General features: G+C 35.1%; 2 protein-coding genes across 2 annotated transcripts in view; one reads left to right on the forward strand and one right to left on the reverse strand.

Annotated features, from left to right (window-relative positions):
* Positions 1-23,245, forward strand: part of RIT2 (Ras like without CAAX 2) — a 542,835-nt gene that overhangs the window by 87,584 nt on the left and 432,006 nt on the right.
* Positions 21,254-22,354, reverse strand: LOC103002893 (mitochondrial genome maintenance exonuclease 1-like). Its single transcript, XM_057526777.1, has 2 exons — positions 21,847-22,354; positions 21,254-21,486 (listed from the first exon to the last, which is right to left on the reverse strand). The coding sequence occupies exons 1-2, from the start codon at positions 22,352-22,354 to the stop codon at positions 21,254-21,256; spliced, it is 741 nt and encodes a 246-aa protein (XP_057382760.1).

Consider the following 23,245-nt stretch of genomic DNA (forward strand, 5'->3'; position numbering starts at 1 on the left):
TTGTATATACATCTGTCAATAGAGTCATGTATTGGGTAGCCCACAGGCCCTATACTCCCAATATGTCAAAATTAACTCATCATTTTCTCTTCAAGGTTTTTTCCATCTCATTATAATCTCATTCTCAATTGATAGATATGTCTAAGCCAGAAAACGTATTTATCCTTGACTTCCTCCTTTCAGTCATGCCCCATGCGTAGTCAGTATTCTACTGATTTTACCTCTTAAACGTAATTTTTTTCATTCTGTTATCTATTATCACCCGTGTTCTAGCCCAGGGACTCATCACTTGGGATAATATTAGAATAATCTTCTATCTACTATCCCTATTCCTCTTCTTAGAGTTATCTTACTAAAATATCAAGTCAACTGTGTCATCCCTCACTTCCCATTCCCTAAGAGCTCTCCATGGCCCAAAGATAAAGCCAGTGTCTTAACAGCAATTTACTACAACCACAGGGATTAGCTGCTGTTTACACTCCCAGTTTGATTCCCTAATATCTGCTGCTTCAAACTTTTCACTTTAGCAACGTCAAAGGAATGTTTATTCGTGCTGTTTTTTTTGTCTTCAAGGGCCCCACCCCTGCCCCTACAAACACGCACACACACACACTCACTCTCAAACTTAAACACAATTTCAATGTACTGTTTAACACTTAGCTTAGTCATTCAGTCTTCTCTGCCCTCCATGCTGGGTTAAATGCCACTTCTCTGTCAATCTCTCTACCATTGCATATTCATATTTTATTATTTTTATAAGCCAAGGACATTTTCCTCAACTAAACCATGAGCTTCTTTATGGCAGAACCATGTATTCATCTTTGTTTCTCTGACACCTAGTATCTAGGTGGAATCTAGGGAATTAGTTAAATATTAGTTGATAGAATAATCTAATGAACAGGAAAGTTCCCCAGTATCTCTTAAGATGAAATTCTCTAGAATAATTCTTCTAAAGTGACAATTTAATTGTACTTTTAAACTTTAATGGCTCTACATTGACTATAAGACAGTGCCTCTTAAATTAGGGATTACAGATCCTTGTTATCAGGGAATGAAATTTCTCTATGGATTTTCTTCTTAATTATACAAGTTCATTTAAATAACAATTAATAAATCAATATAAGCATATTCTGGATCATTCTGGATGGCCACTTTGTAATCCAGACTTACCACTTGGTTTTAGTTTATATGCTTACACTTTTATTACAATGGTGATACTTCAAGTGTTCACTTAGAGAGTTCCCACTCAAATTTTAATTCAACTGGAATCAAAGTCTGTGAAACCATTGGAATATCTTTTGGAGATACACAAGGTCTTAAATTTGAGAAATAATGATATAAGTTAAAATCCATTGTCTTACAGTTAAAGCACTCTATTGATCTGAATATAATTTTGTAACCTAAACATAAATACTACCCACTAAGCATACCTTAACCATGTCTTTTATTTTTCTACTTCAACTCCATGCTTTCAATTAAGTCATTATCTATTTATCTAACTACATCTACATGTACATCTACATCCATGCCATCTAAAAGGTACCCCACCTGCCATTTCTGCCTTTATGTATTCTATTTATTGTTCATCATCTCACTCACATGTTATGTTGTCTATAAAACCTTCCTTAATTGTAGTAAGTTAAAGTTAACTATTTCTACCCTCTTTTCCCCTCTTTTCTTACTTTCCACACAATTTGTAATAGCATGTAAATGTACCTGTCTAGTATCTTTCTTTTTTTAAGCCAAAGTTTGAGGTGGGTGGGAATACAAATATTATTTATTCAAGTGAATAAAGAAGATAAACCACTTTGATTACTGTTGAACTACCTGTATATGTACAAATGGTTGAAGACATTTTCTCAGCATCCCAGAAAGTTATATTGACTAGCATTAACTCAAGGAAGGCAGAGAGAAATAAAAACAAAAACAGAAAAATGTTCAGTTAAATTGAAATAAGTTGTCATTTCATGACTTATTTTAAATGCTTAGAAAAGATGAAAATGGGACAAAATGGAGTTTCTGAAGATAAAATTCACTAAAATCTAATACTTCTTAATAAAATGAATATATTTGAATTTTTATTGTGATGATTATAGAATATAAAAATTCTGATTAAATTGTAGCAAGAGTGGCATGTGGCTAATTACCTCATTGAGCATTAGAATTTGCTCTGATTTTGATTTGCTCTGATGCTCTGATTTTGAATTTTTTAAAAGGTCCTTGTTGAGACCATTGGCCTTTTAGAACTTTACTGTGAAAAGCATTTTTGTGTTAAAACACATCATATAAACCCAGAAGAAAAATTGCCCCAGAATTCATATTGCTCTAGTGTTCTTTAAAAGTTTTATGGAGACCTGCCTGTAATCTAATTATTCCAAGTACTATTTTCCATCTGAAATTGTGTCTCTTTATTTAATTCCCATGTTATCCTAAGTGAAATGTGTATTGCTTGGTAATAGGATGTAAAGAGAGATTCGTCACCTCCAAAATAGTCATTACTTAGAAATACTGCAGTCAGGGGAATAAGCTATTCACCAATAATAAATGCATTTAACACTCTTTCAAAAAGGCCATGCATTACTCTAATTTGGAACCAATGCTTAATAAATGTTTTTTTGTGTGTTCATTATATATTCTGGTATATGACTTTATGGTGAGTTGAGATTTCTGGAGTTAGGAAGATGCCAGATTTACCTTTGCCTTAATCTACATTCCTTCAACAAAATTTAGGATTGGATCCCACTCATTTCTGTTCTGAAATTTTGAACCACCTTATGAGAGCATCCATCCAATAATTTAAAAGGTTTTATTGATTGAATGTTAGGGAAGTCATGAAATCTTATATCTGCTTCCAGTGTTGCCACTGTTTAGCTTGTACATCCTTAAGAAAATCCTTTAGCCTCCCTGGATACAAATTATTTCATCTGTAAAACATGCAGTTGAAGTTTTAACGTGCTTTTCATTTTAAGACATTGGAATTCTGTACTGAGGATGTGGCACCTGGGTGAGGCCTCAGTCCTCCCTGTGATTTCCACCAATTCAAATTCCAGATTTTGTGGGCCCCTGATAGACATTTCCATCATCATTCCCATGGGTCATTTTTCATTTTTAATATAACTCACCTGGTAGCCTGTTTAGTAACAAAATGAAAGAATTATCTAATTTTTTTGATTTTGCAAAAGTGTTCATTATTTGTTAATGTTCTAAATTGTCATTTAAGAATTGTATTATTTTCATTTGAATACTTCCAAAAAATCTATACCCTAAACAAAGGAAAATAACTTATGAGTAAAAATTGAACTTTAAAAGCTTTGGATTAGATTCCTGATTGGAACATAAAAACTCTCCAACAAAGTTTAAAATCAATTTCAAAAATGAAGTAAATGACTTTTATCAAATGTGTCAATGGCTTAGGGTTGCCAATGTCCCTAAATCATTCCTTACCCAAACGGAAAGGTCTTGGGTGGGTCTTTAGTTTTATCTCCCTGCATATAAACCAGAGGTTGGCTACTTCTTCAACTCTGAAGGTCACCAATGGAGCCAAGCAAGTGAGTCAATATTGGTCAACAGTCTTATCAGATTGAAAGCATAGACACTGTGCTCTTGACGGCTGGCTGGGAGCAAAAGTTCCAGACACACATTCGGTGACTCTTATTTTAAATCACCCTTTCCCCCTGATAGATGGTATAATATAATGATTCCATAATCACATTTATAAAATATATCATTTTTACTCAAATCTACTAATATTTACTGAAAACATTTTAAAAGAAAGGCATGATTCCAGCCATAATAGACTAGATCTTTATGACTTGACTTGAATCTGCTCTTTTGTGATTTAATCTTCCTGCTCTTGTTTTCACTCTTAAATATGTAACCGTTGCCAGAGCCATCTCTAGAGTATGTCCCCATCCCTTTCCTTTTAAAAATAATCACAGATTTCTAATTCTTTCTCAAGAATGTCCATTATCTTGACTGCCACTCACTACAAGTTATCTACATCATATTTGACTTAGGATGCCTTTGTCTAATCAGTGCTTTCTATGCCACTCTGTTCTCTATTTGCATGACAGATTTTTTTTTCCTTTTTATGCACCCAGTTGGTACTGCATCACTAACCCATATTTAAGCATGTAGTTTTTCCATTCTGTTAAATAAGATGAATATTTATCAAAAGTGTATTAACTTTTTACACTGCTGTTCTAGAATGAGTAGGCTGTTGAAGAGGATATTTGAACTAATGATCCTGGTGTTGTGGAGCTCATAAATTTATTGATTTTCATGGGGAGAAAGGGTGGCTTATCAAAGTCTCTGGGGGCATTATGCAATTTTAAAATGCATATTCAATATTATAATGCAATATTTATTTTGAATAGAATGTTAAGAATCATGATTCTCATAAACTCCAAAAAATAATGCTTCTGCCACTGAATATTGTAGACTATACTCTAAGATATATAGAGGTATATAGAACATATTGAGAAGAAAGAAACGTGACATTTTTGTTCATAACTGGGATATAGCTGACCATATTAAAGAATGCACTCTTCTGTGTACTGAAACACAATATATGTAGTTACTCTTAACTTTCTTTTTTTATTGACCTGTAGTTGATTTACAGTATTATATCAGGTGTACAGCATAATGATTCAATATTTTTATAGATAATACTCCATTTAAAGTTATTTTAAAAAGATGGTTACATTTTCCTATGCTGTACAATATGTCCTTGTTGCTTATCTATTTTATACATACTAGTTTGTATTTCTTAATCTCATACCACTATCTTACCCCTCCCTTCTTCCCTCTCCTCACTAGTAATCAGCAGTTTGTTTTCCATATCCATGAGGCTGTTTTTGTTTTGTTATATACATTTGTGTGTTTTGTTTTTTGAATTCCACATATAAGTGATAACATACAGTATTTGTCTACTTATTTCACTAAGCATAGTACTCTCTAGGTCCACCACGTTGTTGTAAATGGCAGCGTTTTATTCTTTTTTAGGGTTGAGAAATATTACAGCCATATACAGAAATATTCCACATATATATGTATATATCTCACATCTTCTTTATCTGTTCATCTGTTGATGGACACTTGGGTTGCTTCCATCACTTGGCTATTGTAAATAATGCTGCTATGGATATGGGGGTCCATGTATCTTTTCAAATTGGTGTTTATATATATATATATATATACACACACAGGGATGGAATTGCTGGATCATATAGTAGTTATATTTTTAGATTTTTGAGGAACCTCCATACCGTTTCCCATAGTGGTTGCACCAGTTTACATTCCCACCAACAGTGTACAAGCGGTTCCCTTTTATCCTCATTCTCACCAACGTTTGTTATTTGTAGACTTTTTGATGATAGCCATTCTGACAGGTGTGAGGTGATATCTCATTGTGGTTTGGGTTTGCATTTCTCTACTAATTAGAGATATTGAGCATCTGTTGCTGAATTAGGTCTGACTGCTCACCACTTGAAAATCAATACATGAAAGAGAGGAATGTTGGTAGAAAAGAAAGTTGCTTTTAATCAGAATACCAGCAATCTGCGGAGATGGTGTACTCAGCGTCCCCCAAAAAACATCTCTCAAGATTCTGCTTAGCCATGAAAGTTTTTAATGGGAAAAAGGAAAGTCATCTTAGATAATCATTGAGATGGGGGATCAGAGTCATCACCATCCCCCACTGTGTGCAAGCTTGTGTGCAGGCTTGTTGACTTCTTGTGATTCTTCTCTAGATAATATTTTGTTCATACAGTTTGTTCACAGGAATACTGAAGGGGAAGCTAGGGAATAGGTCTGGTCATCTGTTAATTGCTTATTCTTTATTTCTACTTCTTTGATCTATGGAAAGAACCAACAGCTTAGGCAAGGTATTCCATGATGAAAAGATTTGAATGTTGTGCTAGGGCCAGAGATGAGTAGAGCACGGGGGCACCTGATTTAAAAGTTAGTTACAATGTAGCTTTGCTTAAATTGGCAAGAAAGGGGATTTCCTGCTGAGGGTGGGTTTCTGGCAAAAACTGCTTACAGTAGTGGTTATGTTGTATGAATTCTGACTCTTCCACATACTACCTTTGTGATTTTTGGTAATTTATTTAAAGTTTCTGAAACTCACTGTCAACATCTTTATAACAGGAATAATCATACCCATCTTATATATTTGGATAAATGAGATGATGCTTATGAAACCCTTGCAAGAGTTGTTTGCACATTGTATATATATATATATATATATATATATATATATATATATATATATATGTTCAGTAAATACTAGCAATTACTCTTATTATCTTAAGAAAATTTCATGATATCTCTCATTGAAAAAATATAGAGGCAACTTTATAACCCAAACATTCTTTAAGCCTACAGCCTCTGTAGAAGTTTTACCTTGATGTGAGTCCAGTAGGGATGGGCAGACATGATTAACATGGGGGCAAGTTGCTTCTGAAGAGCAAGAAGTAGGGAACAAAATTAGTCATAGTTTCAAGGTTGCAATATATTGAAAAATAAAACATAAGCTGATTTTCAATGACAGTGCTATTCTTGTACATGTGACTCACATACACAAGCATTGACACATCAAACCTTCTTAAAGTAATTGAGCAGTGCATCTCAAACTTCAACGTGCATATAAATCACCCAGGGATGTTGTTAAATGAGATTCTAATTTAGTAGGTCTGGGGTGCAGCCATAGTGTCTGCATTTCTAACAAAATCCCCAATGACATCAAAGTTGGACCATTCTTTGAGCAGTCAGGTAATGTAGAATCTTTATTTTTTAATCTGATAATTCACAGCTAGGCCTATAATTTCAGTAATTTTTGTATCACTGTACATCCAAGTAATTATTTTAATCTAAAATATATACATAGGAAAGAATGTCTTAACATAACCATCAACAAAGTTACAACCATGCTTGTGATTCTAAACCATTAAGCATGGCAGCAAAGTGCTTGACTCTGAAGCCACGACCCACTTCTTTTTTTTTTTTTTTCATTTTAATTACCACTGTAATTTAGGTATAATAAACTGACCAGATCCTTCGCTAAAAATAAAGTCTTCCTGATACAGTTCCAATTAGCTTTGTTTGTAAATTGCACGTTGCCTCTTCTCATATAGCTCCAGAAAGTCCAATATTGTATTTTGTGTTGCCCAGGCAGGACACATTACAATCCTCCTAAGGACATTTGGCTTGAGCTAATTCTAATTTTTGGGCCAAATCCACTTGCTGCATCTGGCTCTGCTTTAGATGATATACAAAAAAGGAATTGTGAATCCTTTGGATGTTAGCTTCATCACTAGAGAAAATATCAACATCTGCTCCTCCATGATTGCTTTGATGTTCTTTGATGGAGCATGGAAAACAGAAGAATGCAATCACCAAATCTTAAACTCAAACTAAAAGTCTTCTGCTTTTCATGTTAACTAAATATTGAATGCCAGTTTAATGCACACACATGATAGATTCAAAATGATCCATGCTTATTACTCCCAATTCTTTTACACTATTGAGAATGTGTTGAAACATGAGATTCATAAATGCCCAACTTTTTCAGTGCAAGGTAATATCAAGAAAGTATGTGGTGCCATCTGGAAAGAAAATCCTGGAGATGAGGTTGACAGGTTTATGGCACCAGACTTGTCTTATTTTCAGTAACTCATTTTATATTTAGTGCTTCACATTGGAAAGCCAAGGGCTACGGCCTTCTATGATTTAACTCAAACAATAAGTAAGTTTGTGGTATCAAAAAGGGTAGAAAATAGGTCTGCTGATTAGAACAGTATTTTAGGGGACAAGAGGAGGCAAACAAATCTAAACAAGTATTTAATTCTGTTAGCAATACTCCCTGCCTTAATTAATAGATAACACAATGTACTATATTCAAAAATAGTCTCCACTGGTATCCCACTTTAACACAACCACCTGGGATGATTAGAAGTGCTTATCTAGCCTCCATCATAAGAATAAGAATAATATTTTTTTTCAGAAGTCAGACCATAGAAAAGCAAAACTACATAAATACAATTAAATAAAAGTTTGCTTTGGACATCTGAAGTATCAGAAGGCAGGAATAATGAAATAAGCAGTTTGCTTTGTTTGCTGAAGGTAATTCAAATGTTATAAGAGCTTTGTTCATTCAAAAGCTATTGTCCTGGTCATTACTCGTGGCAAGGCCTAGGGGACCCATGAATGCTGAGGTTCTTACTGATGTCTGGAGCAATTCAGATGTGTTTAGTGCCTAGAATCCATCTTGAGTCTCTATATCATTTGAGTTTCCAAGCCTAGGGTTTTAAAAATCCAAATTCTTTACTATCAATCATCATGATTTATTTCTTCAATATCTTTGAAATGTAGTAAAATGGCTGTCAATGCCAACTTCTTTTTTCATAAGTGCCACCAATTACACCGTCCCTTATTGGTTATTTCTCAACTTAATATATGATGGGGGATAGAGTTACCTTTAGACCATGGCTCTTGTAAGTACATATTTCCCGGGGAGAAAACAGTTCTGGGAAACTTTCCAATAATATTTTACAATAAATGCTTATTAACCTTGATGACAGTATCTACAGTCTTGGGAGGAATATTACTTTTGCTGGTTTTCAGATTTAGTGTATCATGGTATTGATGAGTTTTACAGTGACAGCTTAGATTTACAGACAGCTTGAGTCATCCTTTAGTACCCTGAACTTTGTCTCTACCAATAACTTTTAAAAGTGTAAACAGTATCTGTGCCACAAAATATATCATTGTGCAAGAAACGGCTGGACAGCTTAGACTTATGTATGTGTAATAATAAACCAGTTCTTGAGTGTCAATTATGAGCAGATACAAGCATGTTATTTAAATGTCTTCATTTAATTCTCACTTTGCAAACAGGACTGGATTTTGTCTATATGTAAATATTTACCTCCATGCTCTAGGTCACACACACACACCAAGGCAGCCAATAAAATTCAGAGAACAGATGAGGGCTAAGTACAGAATTCACCTTTATTGCATCCTAATTTTTAAATTGCTATTGCAAACCCATAACCTTAGAGACCTGTTTGCCAACACCTACAGTATTTGCCTGCCCTTGGTTAATTTACCTTACTTCTCTGCACTCAGATTCTTTCTTAGTAAATCCAGTTTGCCTGTGTACTTTTATGTTACTTAGAATCCAATTTTTTTCCTCCTAGGCCAAAACATGTGCAAACACCTTATTGTCAGTTCTACAGTACTGCCCGTGGTATTAGAGAATGTCAATTATTCAGTGTGAAGCCTGTGGACTTTGTGTTATATTTTAAATTACATCCTTTCTACAAACACAACAAAGAAACATTTTGTCTTTGTTTTTAAGGAGTTACAAAAGAAACTACAAAAAAAATATAGTAAGCATTCTTTCAGTTGTTGATAACAATTGATCTATTTTATTTAATCATTTTTATTATTTTCTGGAGAACCTGAAGATAATCAAGCTCTTCTCACTTAGAGGTAGATACACCTGACATTGAGAGACCTAACTCATCTGCTTCTAACTCGTCCTCTAGTACTGAATTGTCAAGAACCCACAACCGTAATTTCCATCTTGGTGTCCTACTGCCATTTCATCATTTTTTTCCTCACCAGGTATCCATCAAATACTCTTGGAGAACATGGTCTTGGATGGGACTCTGTTGTAGAACAGAAGGAATTATACTGAGTGCAGAGCTTTTCTTCATAAGAAGAAAATGGCTAATTTCTTTTTTCTACTTTTTGAGGTGGTTATTCACATACACAATTAAGAAACAATTTATCAGGCTGCCTTTCTCTCTTGAACATGACATTATTGTATTTCAGAAGGCATAGCAAAAGTACCATCAGAATCAGCTGAAGAACTCTTTAAAATAGTGATATATCAACCCCTGGCTGATTGCACATATTTTGAGGGGTAATTATGAACTAATGCTTGTAACAACAACCAAGGTGAATCCAATGCAAAGCTAGATTTGACAGCCCAAGTGAAAATGAAAAATGTCAGCAGGTTTAAACCACAAATATGAACCATGGGGCATCTCAACAGATTCAAGATCTTCTTTGCTTTTCAGGTTCAGAAATGAACTTTTATGAGTGCACCATGGGAATAATAAATCTGAGAATAATTTACCCTGATCAACTTTTTATTTGTAAAGAAAATAATAATTTAAACACCAGCAGGAAAAGCAAAAAATAACATACAAGGGAATGCTCATAATGTTATCAGCTGATTTCTCAGCAGAAACTACAGGCCAGAAGGGAGTGGCACAATATACTTACATTGCTGAAAGGGAGGAATGTACAACCAGGAATAGTGTACTCAGCAAGGCTCTCGTTCATATTTGATGGAGAAATCAAAACCTTTACAGACAAGCAAAAGCTAAGAGAATTCAGCATCACCAAACTGGCTTTGAATCAAATGCTAAAGAAACTTCTCTATGTGGGGGGAAAATAAGTGGCTACAACTAGTAAAAAGAAAAGTACAAATGAAAAATTTCACAGGTAAAGGTAAATATACAGTAAAAGTAAGAAATCACCCACACACAAATATGAAAGCAAACCCAGCAACTGTGAGGAGAGTACAAATGAAGGAAATGGAACTTAAGAGACCAGCAGCTTAAAGCCACCTTGTATATATACAGACTGCTATATCAAAACTTCATGGGAAATGCAAACCATAAAGCTACAATAGATACACACACAACACACTCACACACAAAACAACCAAACACAACACTAAAGATGGTCATTAAAACACAAAAGAACAGAACAAAAGAGGAAGGAAAGAAAAAGACCTACAAAAACAAACCCAAAACAATTAAGAAAATGGCAATAGGAACATACATATTGAAAATTACCTTAAATGTAAATGGATTAAATGTTCCAAGCAAAAGACACAGATTGGCTGAATGGATACAAAAACAAGACCCACTTCAGATCTAGGAAATCATACAGACTGAAAGTGAGTGAATGAAGAAAGATATTCCATGCAAATGGAAATCGAATAAAAGTTGGAGTAACAATGCTCACATCAGACAATACAGACTTTAAAATAAAGACTATTACAAGAGAAAAGGAAGGACACTATATAATGATCAAGGGATCAATCCAAGAAGAAGATATAACAATTGTAAATATATCTCCACCCAACATAGGAGCACCTCAATACATAAGGCAAATGTTAACAGCCATAAAAGGGGAAATCAAAAATAACAAAATAATAGTGGGGGATTTTAACACCCCACTTACAACAATGGACAGATCATCCAGACAGAAAATCAATAAGGGAACAGAAGCCTTAAATGATGCATTAGACCAGATAGATTTAATTGATATTTATAGGACATTCCATCCAAAAGCAGCAGAGTACACTTTCTTCTCAAGTGCACATGGAACATTGTCCAGGATAGATCATATCTTGGGCCATGAAATATGCCTTGGTAAATGCAGAAAAAAAATTGAAATTTTATCAAGCTTATTTTCTGACCACAACACTATGAGATTAGAAATCAATTACAGGAAAAAAAAAAAAAAACTGTGAAAAACACAAACACGTAGAGACTAAACAGTATGTTAATAACAATATGGATCATTGAAGAAATCAGAGATAAAATAAAAAAATACATAGAGGCAAATACCAATGAAAACACAATGATCCAAAACCTATGGGACATAGCAAAAGTAGTTCTAAGAGGGAAGTTTATGGCAATAAAATCTTACCTCAGGAAACAAGAAAAACCTCAAATAAACAACATAGCCTTACACCTAAAGCAACTAGAGAAAGAACAAAACCTACAGATAGTATAAGGACACAAATCATAAAGACCAGAGCAGAAATAAATGAAATAGAGGCAAAAAAAACAATAGAAAAGATCAATGAAACTAAAAGCTGGTTCTTGAAAAAATAAACAAAATTGATAAACATTTAGCCAGACTCATCAGGAAAAAAAAGGGAGAGGACTCAAATCAGTAAAATTAGAAAAGAAAAAGGAGAAGTTACAATGGACATCACAGAAATACAAAGAATCAGAAGAGACGACTATAAGCAAATATATGACAATAAAATGGACAAACTAGAAGAAATGGACAAATTCTTATAAAGGTATAAACTTCCAAGACTGAACCAGAAAGAAACAGAAAATATGAAAAGACCAATCACAAGTAATGAAATTGAAACTGTGATATAAAATTCTCTGGAATTCTCTGTTATCCGTTGGGTGATGTCATTATCCTGTCTACTTTCAGTTCTTCCATTTTTTCTCAGAGGGGTATTTGAGTACTGACCTAACTGCACACTCTAGCCTTGTCATCCTTGCAATCACAGGCAAATATTTAGAAGGAGAGTGGCTAGAATTTGGAGGTGGAGACAAATAAAACTAACTTTCAAAAAAAACTGACTCCACAACTTTTCCTCTCCTGGTACAGATTGCAAATCATCAGAAAGTTCTCCATACCAATGCATGCTAGGTGCTATGCTGTGGGCACATTTAGATATGAGTGTCCTAAAGGGAGTAATGATAGAAAATAATGAAGCAGAGTCCAAAATACTCTTGGATTGCAATATTATTGGAAAATATGAGTAAAGCAAGTTTTGGATTCTGAGGTAGATTACATTGAAGGTTTTTGCTATTAAATGGATACAATGTCCAATGATGAAATTTCTCCCACAAAGCTTCTAAGTGGTGGCATAAAATATGCTTCCATTATTGAATATGGTTTAAATCTAAAAATATCTAATACTGTATTGATGTATCTGTCAATATTTAACAACACTCTGTCTTTTTTCACTTCACCATCTTTCAAAATAACTAATATATTAAATAATAAAATGAATAAGTTTTTATGAAGCAAGTAACTATATGCAGAGTTAATTTTTGATGAGATAAAAATATATAATTCTTGCCCCCAGCCCTCCATACAGCACAAATTGTTGTCAGAGCTGCTTCAGGTCTTTGCTCAAAACAAACCTACCCCCACCTTTAGCAGGAGTTAACATAAATCTTTAATTTAAAGGGTATAGAGATAAGAAAGAAAGCTACAAACAAACGAAAATCAAATGGGACCAGCTCGGACAAAGATGGCAAACAAATCTGACCTCCAATAGGCCCTGAGCCTCATTATACACTGCTTTTACTATATTAGCATATTAAATAACACACCTACCAATGGCCATTACAGGACATTAAGGACCAAAGCAGAATCAAAAAGGGGTGGTTTCCCACTCCCTTGAAAAACCCCTGTCCCTTCTAGGTAGACTAATGCATGTGCATCCCCATCATTAGCCTCACTCTTCCTCCCTTTGTCTTTACTCTTTAAAATTAAATCCTTCTCATCTTGTGGATGAAAATTTGTTCGGTGAACTTAGTTCCTGCTTCTCCATTCTTTAGCCATTGAATAAAGCTTGTGCTGTGTTGATCTCAGCTTCAGTTTTATTTGGCTGCTTGAACCCAAACTGAAAAAGTACCCTCCCCCACTGAAGCAGAGGACCTCAAACAGCCTATGGCCTGAGGAGGCTCTGTAGGACTTAATTCTGAAACAAAATAACTAAGATAACAACAATCATTATTATCTAGTTACTACTATGCAAGTCATTGTGCTTAGTGTTTTCCTATTATCTCATTTAATCTTCTAAATAATCTTATATCCATTTTATACATGTGGAAACTGTTGCTGCTTAAAAGGGTTATAGTAGTTTCCCATAGGGGCATAATGATTAGCATATTAAATTAGAATGTAGGTTCAGACTTCCCAGCATTGAAGTTCAGCTGTGCCTCTAATTCTATGACCTTGGGTAGGTTACCCAAACTCCCTGTGCTTCAATTTCCTTATTTATAAAGTGACAATAATATTACCACCATGGCTCAGTGTTCTTGCTCACAATCTTACCTGTAATAAGGTTTGTAAAATCCTTAGTGGAGAATATAGAAAATGTTTGATAAATTTGTCCACATAGCTAGTAAGGAGCAGCTTTGCAATTTAAACCCTAACACCCCAATTTGAAAGCCCATTCCCACCTCATTCTGGCCATGGGTAAGATGAGCAAGAGAAAAAAAACAGACAGCTCTGAATTCAAATCCAGTTCCCCATTAAAACCTGAGGGAGTTTTAAGAAGTTATTTGAACCTCTCTGAGTCTCATTTAATTATATGCATATAATCTGAGTCTCATTTAATCATATGCCTATAATCTATCTAAAAGTACTATTAAGATGTAAGAAAATATGCAATGTGACTAGAATTAGAGGGCAAGATAAAACTCTTTGTCTCTTGCTCACTCCTGGTCACTTCCCTCAACGTTTCTTATATAGGTGACTTGGGAACACAGATATACACATATGAAGAAAGTGAGAAGGGAGACAGAGAATAAATGCTGACTATAATTAGGATCACTGAAAATTGGAAAGATCAGGAAAGTTCCCCAAAAAGAAGAAAAACTGAACTAAAGGTTGGTGAGTTTACAGAGAGAAGGAAACAAACAAATAGACATGGCTGGGGCCAAGTCAAAGGTGTACGCTGTAAAGGGGGTCAGCTACTGGAGTTCACAATTTTATGTTCAAATTCAGTCTAACAGATTAGGAAGAATTTTTGAGCATCAAACTAGGGAGTTTGGAATTGATCCTATATGCAATGGAGATTAAAGTGTCTTCTATGTAGGATTATATAAATTCCATGAAAGATTCAGGAAGTTAGAGCTGGGAAATATCATCTGTTTTCAATCAGATTTTTCATTATATAAATCACGACAGATATTATAATAGAAACAAGAAAGTCCAATTAATAAATAATTCCTATACATAGTTCTTTATTATTTACATAATCCTAATTAAATTTCTTAGAGCATCTGTATTTTTGTAATGATTCTTTTTCTCATATACCAATGGAACTATTTAACTTAAAAAATTATATATGTAATAAAAGTTAATGCAATAATTAAAAGTTGACATTGTGAGAAGGGAAAGAGACTTGATTGTTATTTATTAGCAATTGTTGAGCAGAAAGACAATGGAAGTAACAAGACAAAAAGCTTAAGATAAATTCAAAAGAGAAGTGTCATTGTCCAGGAAGTCATTGTCTGGCAATAATTGGCTTGTAAAACTTTGGTAGAGCCCTGGGTACGCTGTCTGTCTCTGTGTCAAACAGCATATGAGCAGTCTTGTGATAATCCAAAAAGCCACACAAAAAGACAGGGAGTATAAAACAGAAGAAGCTCAAAGGAAGCTCTAGCTTGAAAAAGTAGAAATTTTATCTGGAAAAAGGTGACTTAGGGGTATTCTAAAATAGGTTAAAGAATTAAAAGGTGAATATTTCTTTTGGCATTGTATTTTCTATATTTTGTGGGTTAATTATTAGATAACAAGACATATCCCTTCTGAGTTAGTGAGCTACTTCAAAGCAAGAGCAATGCAAATACTTAAATAATATTCATTTTTTTCAATTATTCAGATTTAGACTAATGGCTAGAATATAGTTAGCACTAAAAAAGTTTCTCTTAGTTAAGTAATTTTTGGGTAAATTGAGTTATAAAATTATTTGAAAAGATAATTGAGGGATCATCTCCTGATTTCTAGATGCATATGTCCAATTTTTTGATGGATGTCTCCCATTATAAACCCCCAGGAAACTTAAACTGAACTTATCCTATATGGAAATTTATCAGCTTTTCCAACCTGCCCCCATTCCTGTGTTCTTTCAGCAAAGAGCACCACCCCATCCACCCAGAAAAATAACTCTCTTCCAGATCTCATACATTTAATCAATCTCTAATTTCTACAAATTTTCTTCCTATAATATTTATCAAATCCATTCCTCCATTCCCACTACTGCTGCTGGAGTCATACGTCAAGCCTTCATTATTTCTTACCTAGCTTTCCCATAGCAGTTTCCTAACAGGTATCCCTTCACCCAGTAATGCCACTTCATATCTATTGTTTCATTTCTGCCAATGGGTTTTGTTTTCAAAATGCAATTCTGAATATGTAATTTCCTCTTAAAAATTATTTCACGATTACCCATTGCTTTCAGGATAAAATTTTAAATGATTAGCGTAATGGGGCCTTGGCAATATGAACTTGGCTTCCCTCTCCATCTTCCATCTGACCCTTCCACACCCAAGGCTCCATTATACTGAATTACCAGAAATTCCTGAAGTTATCACGTTGCCTTAGCCTTTGGTACTCCTGAATATACTGTTTCCTTTGCCTGGAAGTCTCCACTAATTCCTCCTGCATGCACATTTTTAACACACATTTACTATATTCACTATTTAAGATTCAGAGTTGTCCCCATTGTCTCAGAGAAATAATTACTCATCTCCAAGATTAGATTACATTCTTCTCTTCTTTGCCTAAATAAGAACCTGGGATTAAATATCATAACATTTAGTGTCCTTCATTCTACTGTGAGTTCCTTCAAGACAGGGTTTACCTATTTCAACTCTGTGTCCCAAAACTTCACAGGGTACCTAACAGTAGTACAATTGTTTACTGAATAAAAATACAGTAGAATAAAAATTAATAGTATATCTGGTATAGCCCTTGTGGTTTAGAGTTAAGGAAATTAAACTAGAGCTGTTATTATGATTAGTCTGAATTAACTTAGCTTTAGCCATTTTGAGAACTCAGCTCACACCATTGCTCAGTGATTTTTCTATTAAACCCTAGACAAATTCCAAGTAGCTCCTACTGTGTCATTGTTTATGAAAGGTAAGTACAGGCTGTCTTTGAGAGTTCTCACACCAGTATTCACTATCACCACGTATGTCAGTGCTAGTTTACCTGTTATTTTTACATAATTCACTTAGGTTTTGCTCTAGAGAGTTGGAATGCTGTACTAGTAGTGCTACAGTTTATATATTAAGAAGATCAAACAACAGAAAACAACCCTAATGAAGTAATCAGGGTATATATTCTAGGCTCGAACATTTTTTTTTTTTAATTTCAGTGTACCATGTGGTTTAAACAATCTTTGAAACCAGTACATTAATTATATTCTCTTGTCTACTGACTCACTAATTCAAAGGCAAAAGATTAAAACAAAACCAACTGGCATTCCCAGGATAATACAAGAGCTATCAATCCAGGTGTATTCATGAAAGCAAAACACCAGTTGATTGAAATGTTATATTTCAAACAGATGGGATAACATCATATGAACATATGTGTGTTGCAGTTTGTAAAAACATTATATTCTAACCAATTTGACCCTGAGACCACAAATGCAATGTTGGAAAAGAGAAATCATGTAAATCATTCCAAATAAAAGAATTTTCAGGTCTTGATAACGTTCACTGAGCCCTTAGAATTGACCAATCACTAGTTTAAGTTTTTTATATATATTTTTTCACTTACTTTTCATAACAGTTCAATAGTAGGTATTATTATTAATCTACTTTACAGATGGGGCAACTGAGAAACAAAACAAATTATTTAAATTATTTACTAACTCTCTCAAAGTAAGAAACATGTAACAGAGTCAAGATTCAAACCCAGAAAATGCTTTAATTCATTGTACTTGTTTCCTTAACTATTTCACCAGAATGACAACAGACTGTAATCTTACAAGTTAAATTTCCATCTCTTTGCATTTTTGCTTTAAAAATTGATGTATTTCTTTCTATCAGTGGCAAGTCAGTCACCAGTCTTTACTGAATACACTTAGTATCATGTTTGATAATGGACAATATTAATATGAATGCAAGAAAGAAATAAGTTTCTTGCCACTGACTCAGTATAGAATCTAAATTTACATCTGGTAGAAGATAACACTAACCAATATAATACAAAAATAATTAAAATAACTGGATTAAAAGTTAGAAAATCTCTCAATTTAATGAGAGATAAATTTCATGATTTAAATTCAAGCCCCAGCACAACACACCATATGAAGGTCAGTATACCTTCCTCTATCCTTTGAAGATTCCAAATGTGACTTAAATTTCCCTCAGTCAATCTGTATCTCCAGCTGCTTCATTGGTGTCAGGTGCTTTGAGTTTTGCTCTCAGTTCCTAAGGATGCCATTTTCTTTAAACATCCAGCTTCCACTCCATGACGGGTCTAAACAGTAGAACCCCCAACATTTTGTGTGTAATATAATTTTAGTAAAAAGAAAGCACAATGGAGTATAATTGCAACACAAAGCAAAAACAAACTTCAAATTTGACATGTGTCATTAAACAGTGTCAAATTTTCTACCCATTGCAGAGTTTCTCCCTGGCATGTCCTTACTCTCTGGAAGAAATCATATAAATAATTTCAAATAACAGTTTAAAAACAAATATTGATATTAATAAGCCCCTGGCTTCAGATTTTGTCAAAGCAATTTCTTCCTTCTTCTTCACATTTCACTTATTCTTCTCATTTGAAGACTCTTCACTTCCCATAAATAAAATAATTTTCTTTTCTTTTTACTTTATTTTCCTTTTATGCTTTTCTAAGAATGTTAAAATATTTCTAGAGAAAATTTCAAACATTACATTAAAGTATGAATTAAAAATTTATTTTTGGTGTCTTTTTGGTTGTTAGAAATGTCACCAAACTTTTAATTTTAACTATCTTGAGGGGAGAGTAAAAGGAGAGATTTGATATAAATATATTAAAATTTTATTTACTAAGAAAAGCATTTATTTTTAATTCCATGATTTGATACTATGTACACTTACAGTAGTGTAAAATAGAAAAAAAAATGGCAGCAAATTCTGGGAGGGAAGAAAGAGAGGGATAAAGGAGAAACAGTTGGGTACAGAGAGAGAAAAAGGGAAAGATAAAAAGGAAAATGCAGGGCTTCCCTGGTGGCTCAGTGGTTGAGAGTCTGCCTGACAATGCAGGGGACACGGGATCGAGCCCTGGTCTGGGAGGATCCCACGTGCCATGGAGCGACTGGGCCCGTGAGCCACAATTGCTGAGCCTGCGCGTCTGGAGCCTGTGCTCCGCAACAAGAGAGGCCGCGACAGTGAGAGGCCCGCACACCGCGATGAAGAGTGGCCCCCACTTGCCAGCAACTAGAGAAAGCCCTCGCACAGAAACGAAGACCCAACACAGCCATAAAATAAAAATAAATAAATAAAAATTAAAAAAAAAAAAGAAAAATACATAAGCACATTAGCCGTGAATATATGACATGGAAACATAGAGAAGAAAAGATAGTAAACAAAAATGAAAAAAATGAAATCTGGAGTCATATATAATTATCTTCACCAAGTGAGCGTCCATGTTGTTTAATCTTTAACTATAGGCTTTAGAAATGTTATTAATTGAATATGAATAATCATACTTTTTCCACCTGCTTTTATTTTATCAAGCTAAGGTTTTGCCCTAGATCAGTAGAACTCAAACTTTTTGGTCTTAGTTTCATTCTATTCACTTGAAAATTACTAAAGACCCCAAAGAACTTTTGATTACATGGATAATTTCTATTGATATGTACCATATTATAAATTAAAACTAAAATTTTATAAAATTGAACTGATTTATTAAAAAGGTGTAATAACTATTAATTTAAAATAAATCATAACAAGTAACTTTAAAAAATGTATGTCTCAAAATAAATTGAGAAGAATGACATTATTTTACTTATTTTTAAATCTCCAAAGATACCTAGCTTAAAAGATGTTTGGAGTCACCTATTTACTTCTGTATTCAATATGCTTCAGTATATTTTGGTTGAGTATATGAAAAAAAATCCATTTTCATACAGATAGGAAATTGGAAAAAGAGAGAATCTCATTAATCCTGTGAAAGAGTCTCTCAGACTGCTAGGGGTTACATGACCACACTTTGAGAACCACTGCTCTAGACAGAATAAAAACAATTCAATTCTGTAAATGTTAATAGAGCAAAGGAGCAACCACCTGTGTCATCTGCTAGCAAAGTTCTTCCAGTCCCCAAGTAAGCAAGGCCCTGAGCTATCAGCTGTTTGGAAGCCAGTATAAGACGTCCAACTGTAGGCAGACCTCATCTCAGGGCTGTACTGGGGTGAAAACATGTTTGTCTTAGAGGTTGGATGAAATCCAGCCCAGGTACTGGATCAAGCCAGTGGAAAAAGAACAAATGTTCATGTCACCATAACAAATCCAACATAATGAACCAACCTGTGATATGTTGAAATTTAATAATAAAATCTCCCCTAAACTGTTCATCTCCTTCAAATTTATTTTGTGTCAGATAATTATGTTGAATAATTCTAACCCTCATGTATTTTTTCATTGAACAGATGTCATAGCAGGTCCAACTCATTTAATACTTTTTGAATTGTAAAATTTATTATTCAAACTAAAATATAACATTGTTGCTTTTTTTTTTTTTTACTTTACTCATATCTTGTATTTTATTTCTTATAATTAATGGCTAATGAAGGAAAAAGGTGTTTGTAGCACCCTACTATTTTAAAACAGCAACTGTAACTTAAATGCTAACCTACTCCATAAAACAGGGAGCCTTCCCCCAGGGCTGTAGTGGGCATTTATTTAAGTTTCCTGAACCCAGTGACAACTAATCAATTTTATTACTTATCAAACATAGAAAAAATTACATGTTATTATTTTTCCCCATAGCTGGAAAATTCAACAAACAATACATTTTCTCCATGTACACAATTCCTTGACTCAAACCAGAAAATAGCTACCAAAATACCTACAATTACGATTCTCAGACTGGAGCCTGGCTGCTTCTGAGTGTTATTTGGTGGGATGCCAAGGGGCATAGCCCACGATATGGTGAGTATGCTCCATCTTTCCAGAGAGCAATGTTTACTTGAGGCTAAGGAATCACGTTTATTTTTCAAAAATGTCAAATGGAAGCTTTTTCCCCCAAATGAAATACAGGGAACCCCATACATAAAACAAGTTTTAGGAGCCTGCACTGGCAGCAGTAGTTGGCTGATACGAATTCTCACTGCACATACACCCTGGGGGTGGACGGCCCACCCTGCTGGCGTGCCTGGGAGAAATGCTCTGTGCACCTGGCCTCACTACCCTGAATCTCTCAGTTCAAAGACTGGGCGTCCTGCCCGGAACACAGAAAGGTCTATGGGGGTCCAAGAGGCACCAACACTGTGCCAATGCTGCTTGCCCTTTTTCGGGTAAATGCTAGTCAGAGATAGCAGAGCTGGTCTTTTATGTGCCGAAGTCTGGCTTTTTAATTTAACTTTTCCGGCTTTGCCTTTTTGGTTGCAATCAATTTCAACAAATTACTAGTTCAGCTTGTGTTACTGCAGCTCTCAGACCCTGTGGCACCTTATTCTAGATCACAGGAAACAGCAATACATCTTCCCAAACTGTGAGAAAGTCCTGAACGTTCCCACACAGCTTCCTGCCCCTAATCTAGTTTCTGAATATTCAGGTTCTTTTCCTTCTTTGTATATTCTTCTAGTCGAAGAAGTCACTTTGCCTAGTACTGGGAGCAGAGCTCTGCGTCCATGAAATGTGGGTGGGTGGGGGACCCGTCTCTGTAGGCCACCATGATCAAGCCACACTGAACCTGAAAGCTGTAGTTGGCCTTATAGTTTATGGCACCAACATACACCACGACTTGCAGCGGGTTGTCAAATGTATTTCGGATGAAAAGCTTTGGTTTCTCAGATGTCTTCCGATCAGTCACACAGAGCTTGCCCTGATAATCAGCCACACAGTGTAGCCGACCTACATACTTTAGGATCTCACGTTAACCGGCACTTTTCCAGAGCCCACACTCCACTGACATCTCTCAGAACATGCTGGACCCTTTGGATGTAGCCAGATTCGAGGAGATTTTCATCTCACTCTTTGAAGTTTCCCTGGGGTGAAAGTATGCTTTCCAAGGCTTCATGAAACCATTTCCCTTGTAAAAACATGTTTTTACTATATTCTGCAAAACCATCCTCTCCCAGTTCCAGAATCATCCACTGTTTCCACCTCTCCAAACAGGAAGTCTGTTCTGAGTTCATGGTCTGCTGAAGGACTCGGGTCACCCTTGGTATCATATTCCTTTGCAAAGTAATTTTCAGAGGAATTGTAGGATCATTTGTTGCATTTGGTTTTCTGCTTTTCTCCAGACTGAAGATAGGACCCCAGTTTTGTGGACCTCCTGTCTCTTCTTCTTGCTTCGGGGCCTTACACTTCCTCACAGGCCCATAGAGTAAAGCATCTTCCTCGAACAAAGGGTGTGGAGTCTGAGCATGGCCTCTGAATGACAAGACAGACCTTACTAAATCAGAGTACTTTTTTTGGTCCACTTCTTCATAACGGTTCACTTTTTTCTTCCCGCCACATGTATAAGAGGAAGTGGAGAAGACCACACTGGGGGCTGGTTTTACAGAATACCCCTTTGAACTTATAAGCTGCCTGCAGATGGTCTGAAATACCTTCATCTTTAGATGTTTTTCACTTCCCTCTAGTCTACTCCTAATGTCAAGGGCCTTTTTAATTTTTTCTTTCATCAGAAGCCGGCACGCTCTGTCGTCTCCAGGGCATGATGACACCGTGGGCTGGTACTTTCGTCGGTCCCGTGCTTTGCTCTTGACTTAGGCCCTTGCATTAATTTTTTAATATTTCATCTTTCGGGGTTTGTTCCATCATTCCAGCCTAACGGAATTGCAATAAAATTTGCTTCTGAAACCCAGTCTATTAGCTATTAAATTTAATTTTATGTCATTTTACACTGTTGTGTATAAAAGCATACAGTTTAAAATTATGTATAAACCAAAAAAATGCCCTGAAGGAGTATAGTATTATAAAGGTTATAATAATTATTTAGAAATCATCTAGGTAACGCCATGGAAAAAGTGTGACTTTTATTTAGAGTATAGTCCATCCCCCTTTTCAGAGCTTTTTCTGCCTGGTTGAAACATCTATTGTATCATGAAGGACTGTAAAACCTGACAGAAACTAATTGAAACTGCACTCCTTCTCGAATGGGACTCAAACCCAGCTAAAACTCAGATTGGGACTTGAACGTATGATTCCTGACGAGGAGGGGCCTCAAAACCACTGTCTTGATTAAAACTGCTCACTTGTTTTCAGGACTTAATGAAGGTCAGGTTCTTTTGTCTCATTCTTTGCAGAAAGAATTCACTGTGGGGCAAAGAGTGAATTTATTAGCATAGGATACTTGTGAGTGACACAAGCAGAGTGGCAAGGTAGTGCAGCAGCCCCAAGAACAAAGAGGACTACACTTTTATAATCAAAGAAAAAGTGGGGAGGGGAGAAGATCATCTTCTTCCTCATTCTTGGGCAGACCTCAAGGCTTACATTATTAGTTC

The sequence above is a fragment of the Balaenoptera acutorostrata genome, chromosome 13 (genome assembly GCF_949987535.1).
Source record: "Balaenoptera acutorostrata chromosome 13, mBalAcu1.1, whole genome shotgun sequence".
NCBI lineage: Eukaryota > Metazoa > Chordata > Mammalia > Artiodactyla > Balaenopteridae > Balaenoptera > Balaenoptera acutorostrata.

Bases quoted from the DNA above. Each gene is read 5' to 3' on its own strand.
- LOC103002893 (XM_057526777.1), bottom strand. From the start codon at position 22,354: ATGAAGGTATTTCAGACCATCTGCAGGCAGCTTATAAGTTCAAAGGGG. The intron at 21,487-21,846 runs GTAAAAACATGT...TACAGCTTTCAG, and splicing joins GGATGGTTTTGCAGAATATA to GTTCAGTGTGGCTTGATCAT.